Here is a 7,454-nt window from a genome sequence, read left to right as displayed (position 1 = left end):
TTAGACTTTGATATCCTGTTTATCCATCACAAATCTATAAACTATACGAGCGTCATCTCTAAAATTGTCAAGAGTACGACTTAGGTAGCGATATGTAAATACTGCCGATGTCCCAGCAGAAACAATTGATCCGATTATAGGTAGGAATATGTCAGCAACAGATTCTATTGTAAAAATTGCTACATATTTTCCTAATTGGGCAATAATGACTTTTGCCAAATCCATACCAGGAAGATCCTGAATATGAAAACTAGCGCAATTCAATTTTTTACGATCCAACCCATCCAAAGCCTCTAGCCTTTCTTTTGAGAGACCAAAAACATTAATATAATGAACAACTTCTTCTACTAATAATGCTAGATTTGCCACAACGTCCAATCCGGGTACTGGAGCTGCTGCTATGCAAGCAGCAGCCAATGTAGCCAGTTTTATTCGTTTTCTCAATGTTTGGTACTTTAAATCTATCACATTTTCCGTAAGTGTTGGTAGTGAATACATAAAAGTTTCAAATTTAGGTGGTGGCAAACATTTTTCGATATGGTGTAGCAGATTTTCCCAATCCCCTGTGTCTTTCCTTTTGCTAGATATAAGGAAAATTGCATCGGAATTCTTCAGATGTTCATACCGTGATATCTGTTCCTTAATTTGTTCTCTAATTGCTGGAATTACTTCCTCCTTTCTCTTACCGTCATCTGCCGCATTTCTCAAATCGTCATCAATTTTTGACCTCACTAAACAAAATGGCTTTTCCATTTCTACTAATTTACAGACCAGGAAATAGTCATCTTCACTTACAACTTTGTCAAAAAATATGAAAAAGTAATCATATTTCCTTAATTGCATATCTGCTATGTATGTTTCCTTTTTAAATTCCATTGTCCCTACTCCTGGTAAGTCATAGAAAACTATTCTTTTATTCTGTGGATTCTGGTAAGCTGTTGGCTCTTTTGTAGTGTTTCCACTTCCAGATTTGGCGAATCCTGCATCAGTTGGTTGGACATCTCTGATTTTATTAATAAACGTTGATTTTCCTGTAGCGGACCTTCCAGTAACGGCAAATAATACCTTTTCTTCTTTCCATTTATTCACATTATCCTTAAGATACTGTGAAACTGCAGCCGGTCCTTGTCTTGTTGCTATTTGCTGCAGTTGTTCAAATTTTCCATCTGCTATCACTTCTTTTGATTCTGATTGTCCCATTTCTGCAAAAATGTTTGAAATATATCGAAATAAAAAAAACACACTGTGGTACTACATATTTTCCCGTATATTAGAATGAGTTGTTCATTTTTGCACAAGAAATATAAATCAAAGAAACAACAGGTACGGCTTTCTTCTCACATTTTTAAGTAATACTTCGAATTTGACATACGTGTTCAATGGGTTACACACTGTGGTACTACACATATTTGTCCGTATATTAGGATGAGTTGTTCATTTCTGCACCAATGTTTAAAGGTATTTTCCACCAGAACTATAGATTAAAGAAACAACAGATACGGCTTTCTCCTTTTCCCAAGGCCAGGTGAGCTTTTCTCATCACTTGACGTCCGGCGTCCGTCGTCTTCGTCGTCGTCCGTTGTCGTTAACTTTTACAAAAATCTTCTCCTCTGAAACTACTGGGCCAAATTTATCCAAACTTAGCCACAATCATCATTAGGGTATCTAGTTTAAAGAATGTGTCCGGTGATCCGGCCAACCAACCAAGATGGCCGCCATGGCTAAAAATAGAACATAGGGGTAAAATGCAGTTTTTGGCTTATAACTCTGAAACCAAAGCATTTAGAGCAAATCTGACTGGGTGAAAATTGTTTATCAGGTCAAGATCTATCTGCCCTGAAATTTTCAGATGAATCGGACAACCCGTTGTTAGGTTGCTGCCCCTGGATTGGTAATTTTAAGGAAATTTTGCTGTTTTTGGTCATTATCTTGAATATCATTATAGATAGAGAGAAACTGTTACAGCAATAATGTTCAGCTGGGTAAGATTTACAAATAAGTTAGCATGACCAAAATAGTCAGTTGACCCCTTTAGGAGTTATTGCCCTTTATAGTCAATTTTTAACCATTTTTCGTAAATCTTAGTAATCTTTTACAAAAATCTTCTCTTCTGAAACTACTGGGCCAATTTAAACCAAACTTGGCTGCAATCATCATTGGGGTATCTAGTTTTAAAAATGTGTCCGATGACCCGGCCAACCAGCCAAGATGGCTGCCATGGCTAAAAATAGAACAAAGGGGTAAAATACAGTTTTTGGCTTATAACTCAAAGACCAAAGCATTTAGAGCAAATCTGACATGGGGTAAAATTGATAATCAGGTCAAGATCTATCTACCCTGAAATTTTCAGATGAATCGGACAACCCATTGTTAGGTTGCTGCCCCTGAATTGGTAATTTTAAGGAAATTTTGCTGTTTTTGGTTATTATCTTTAATATTATTATAGATAGAGATAAACTGTGAACAGCAAAAATGTTCAACAAAGTAAGATCTACAAATAAGTCAACATGACCAAAATGGTATGTTGACCCCTTTAGAAGTTATTGCCCTTTATAGTCAATTTTTAACCATTTTTAGCTCACCTGGCCCGAAGGGCCAAGTGAGCTTTTCTTATCACTTGGCGTCCGTCGTCCGGCGTCCGTCGTCCGGCGTCCGTCGTCCGGCGTCCGTCGTCCGGCGTCCGTCGTCCGGCGTCCGTCGTCCGTCGTCCGTCGTCCGTCGTTAACTTTTACAAAAATCTTCTCCTCTGAAACTACTGGACCAAATTAAACCAAACTTGGCCACAATCATCATTAGGGTATCTAGTTTTAAAATTGTGTCCGGTGACCCGCCCAACCAACCAAGATGGCCGCCATGGCTAAAAATAGAACATAGGGGTAAAATGCAGTTTTTGGCTTATAACTCAAAAACCAAAGCATTTAGAGCAAATCTGACATGTGGTAAAATTGTTTATCAGGTCAAGATCTATCTGCCCTGAAATTTTCAGATGAATCGGACAACCCGTTGATAGGTTGCTGCCCCTGAATTGGTAATTTTGAGAAAATTTTGCTGTTTTTGGTTATTATCTTTAATATTATTATAGATAGAGATAAACTGTGAACAGCAAAAATGTTCAACAAAGTAAGATCTACAAATAAGTCAACATGACCAAAATGGTCTGTTGACCCCTTTAGAAGTTATTGCCCTTTATAGTCAATTTTTAACCATTTTTCGTAAATCTTAGTTATCTTTTACAAAAATCTTCTCCTCTGAAACTACTGGACCAAATTAAACCAAACTTCGCCACAATCATCATTTGGGTATCTAGTTTAAAAATTGTGTTTGGTGATCCGGCCAACCAACCAAGATGGCCGCCATGGCTAAAAATAGAACATAGGGGTAAAACACAGTTTTTGGCTTATCACTCAAAAACCGAAGCATTTAGAGCAAATCTGACATGTAGTAAAATTGTTTATCAGGTCAAGATCTATCTGCCTTGAAATTTTGAGATGAATCGGACAACTCGTTGATAGGTTGCTGCCCCTGATTGGTAATTTTAAGGAAATTTTGCTGTTTTTGGTTATTATCTTGAATATTATTATAGATAGAGATAAACTGTAAACAGCAAAAATGTTCAGCTAAGTAAGATCTACAAATAAGTCAACATGACCAAAATGGTCTGTTGACCCCTTTAGGAGTTATTGCCCTTTATAGTCAATTTTTAACCATTTTTCGTAAATCTTAGTTATCTTTTACAAAAATCTTCTCCTCTGAAACTACTGGACCAAATTAAACCAAACTTGGCCACAATCATCATTGGGGTATCTAGTTTAAAAATTGTGTCCGGTGACCCGGCCAACCAATCAAGATGGCCGCCATGGCTAAAAATAGAACATAGGGGTAAAATGCAGTTTTTGGCTTATCACTCAAAAACTAAAACATTTAGAGCAAATCTGACATGTGGTAAAATTGCTTATCAGGTCAAGATCTATCAGCAACAACAAAAGAAAGAGAGTTTTTTACGACCTCAGCTGGCTATACAACCCTTGCACAATCAACTGAATTTTGCAGAAATCATTAATAGGATAGATTGCCCTTATATGATCATTTTTTATTACTTTTTTGGTTTTTTTGGCAAAGTTGGGGGGGGGGGGGGGGTTGTGCAACAACAAAATTACTTCACAACTTTCTCATTACTTTGCATTTCTTGTTAGATAAATTTAAAAAAAAATCTCCCCTGAAACAACTGTTGAATTTAAACAAACTTGGTTTAAATCACCACTAGGATATCCAGGGACCACTGTGTATGATGACCCTGCCTGCCCACATGGCTGAAATAAAACATAGGTTTCAAATGCACTTTTTAGTATCTAAACGACAGTACAACAGTTGCGTTTATCATGCAACAATTGTAAATAAAAATATCAGGTGAGCGACACAGGGTCCTTGGACCCTCTAGTTCGTAAATATTAGTGATCTTTTACAAAAATCTTCTCCTCTGAAACTACTGGGCAAATTTAAACCAAACTTGGCTGCAATCATCATTGGGGTATCTAGTTTAAAAAATGCGTCCGGTGACCCTGCCAACTAACCAACATGGCTGCCATGGCTAAAAATAGAACATAGGGGTAAAATGCAGTTTTTGGCTTATAACTCAAAAACTAAAGCATTTAGAGCAAATCTGACAGGAGGTCAAATTGTTGATCAGGTCAACATCTATCTGCCCTGGAATTTTCAGATGAATTGGGTAAATAGATTCAGGTATTGAAATGACCACGTATGTCAAATTCGAGATATAAGTAAAAAAACTAGAGGCGAGGCTCTAAAGAGCCTGTGTCGCTCACGTTAGGTTGCTGTCCCTGAATTGGTAATATAATTCTAAGGAAATTTTGCCGTTTTTTGTTATTATCTTGAATATTATTATAGATAGAGATAAACTGTAAACAGCAATAATGTACAGCATAGTAAGACCTAAAAACAAGTCAAGATGACCAAAATGGTCAATTGACCCCCTAAGGAGTAATTGCCCTTCATAGTCAATTTTTAACAATTTTCATAAAATTTGTAAATTTTCACCAACATTTTCCACTGAAACTACTGGGCCAAGTTCATTATAGATAGAGATAATTGTAAGCAGCAAGAATGTTTAGTAAAGTAAGATCTACAAACACATCACCATCACCAAAATACAATTTTGTCATGAATCCATCTGTGTCCTTTGTTTAATATTCACATAGACCTAGGTGAGCGACACAGGCTCTTTAGAGCCTCTAGTTTTTTTTTACTTATATCTCGAATTTGACATACGTGGTCATTTCAATACCTGAATCTATGATAAACGATACTACTTTAATTTCGAAATTATATATTTCCTCCACATTACCAGCAACATACTTCACCTGCATATGGAACATACATTTCCCAATTTATTCGGTATTCAGTAGCTTGTGGTTGCTACATAGACTTTATAAATAGTCACCAGTTTCTGATCAGAACATTGATGAACTAGAGTTATGTCAAAGAACGTCTCGTCCTTTCTCTAAACAAATCTTCGGCAGATAACGAACCCTTGTTGATATATATTCCGTATCAATTTCACAAATGATACATGATGCCCCGTTTCCATTCTTAATTTCATGGAAATATATAAAAAAAATGACCACATAATTGATATGCATGTCAACACCGAAGTGCTGACTACTGGGCTGGTGATACCCTCGGGAACGAAAAGTCCACCAGCAGTGAAATCGACCCAGTAGTGTACATAGCTATCACAGGTACCAGGATTATAATTTAGTACGCCAGACGCATGTCTAAGTTGATCTAAGTATTGGCTAATATTCTGCGGTCTTTTTTTATGATATAGTTCCAATGTTTTATATGTACATATTTGGCATCATTAATTCATTTTAATTCTAATCCCTATTCTAAAAGTCATCACTCTCCAACAACATCCCTAGTAGTTGGGTTTTTCATGCTTATTATAATCAATTTACATGTCTTTTACGTAATGTAAAGAAAACGTCAATAAATACTAGTATTCATATGTCGAAATAAAACAATGGTAGAAACGAATTTTCAAAACGACGAAAAGAAAAATAATATTTTACGCATTATAGAACACAAATCTCAATGAGTGGGACATAAATATTTTTGTCAGGCTTACCTTGTTTGCCACGAGTACTGGAAAAAGTACGTCGTTTGATTAAAATCAATTTATGTAAGGTTCACAGTATGTTATCTTCGAATCATTGATTACAGTTATTATAAAGTTATTTTTGGTACGCCGTCAACATGTTCAAATATTATCTGTTTGCCTGCACATGCTATTTAATTTGTCTTTTGCATGAAATGTTAAAATTTTGTATACTTAGATTGAATTTTCAAAAAAATAATTACAAAACGTAAAACCTATATGATTTGCTTATTAAAGTCATAAGAAACCTCAAATAAAAAAAATTAATGCATATGTTTTTTTCATAACTCAATGGATAGTTTTCATTATAAAACTTATGTACAGAGACTTTTTTCTGAAGAAAATTCTTTAATTTGTTCATATTTAGAAGAAGTTTACTTTATTTTAATTGCTTCCTTCCAGGAGGAAGGAATTCCCCGACATATTTTCCGTATGCAAAGTGACCTCAGTGTGACCCATCTCGTAAAAATCCGGTGATCGCAATACGCATGGATGTCTTTAAAATAAACTATTATCTGATTGTGCATGTTAAACACGTTCTCAATATCCATGCTTTTTATTGATTGTTGACAAACAGGTGACAATCGTTAAACTTCGGCTTCATAACACGAACTTTAATTACCTGCCATATTTTCACAACAACACTGATCGATTGAAAAAAAATTGACGATTATACGAAATTTATGAGAAAAAAATGATAAAATCCTGCACTGAGACCACACCAATTTGATAAATAGTTCTATGGATTTTCCCGCTCCTGTTTTGGAGAAATTGACTTTTCAATAAAAAAAAAAAATTACGTTTCCGCAAAGGAGTAGTTCCGGTAAGGACCGAATTTGACCCCAATTTTCAAGTTCATTTAATGAAAGATTTTATACACTTTTTAAATTATAGCTCTTCTTTTGGATTATAGCTCTTCATCTTTTATATAAGCTTTGGATTTCAAATATTTTGGCCACGAGCATCACTGAAGAGACATGTATTGTCGAAATGCGCATCTGGTGCAAGAAAATTGGTACCGTTAATTTTATTAAACACTTAAGTGTCTATTTCAATTGATTCGATTAGTTAATGTGATAGAATTTAACTGCTTTAGTCATTAAAAACGCTCCGATTCAAGCTTAAATATGTAAAATCTATCAAATATGCCAAAAAAACGTCACTTTTCAGATGTTTTTTTGTCAAAATTGAAAGTGGCCGCAACCGTGTTCATCCTCAACCTTTATATATATTATGTATTATCATCAAATATAACTAACATTTCAATATTATGAATGAA

The 7,454-nt window shown here is 35.2% G+C and overlaps 1 protein-coding gene across 1 annotated transcript; it reads right to left on the bottom strand.

The window, feature by feature from the left end:
- LOC139494658 (interferon-gamma-inducible GTPase 10-like) lies at positions 1-1,200 on the bottom strand. The gene has a single exon (XM_071282820.1). It carries the CDS (start codon positions 1,198-1,200, stop codon positions 1-3), a length of 1,200 nt encoding a protein of 399 aa, XP_071138921.1.
- Between the last annotated feature and the right edge of the window lie 6,254 nt (positions 1,201-7,454).

The sequence above is a fragment of the Mytilus edulis genome, chromosome 11 (assembly GCF_963676685.1).
Source record: "Mytilus edulis chromosome 11, xbMytEdul2.2, whole genome shotgun sequence".
Lineage (NCBI taxonomy): Eukaryota > Metazoa > Mollusca > Bivalvia > Mytilida > Mytilidae > Mytilus > Mytilus edulis.
This window is presented reverse-complemented; position numbering and strand designations above follow the sequence as displayed.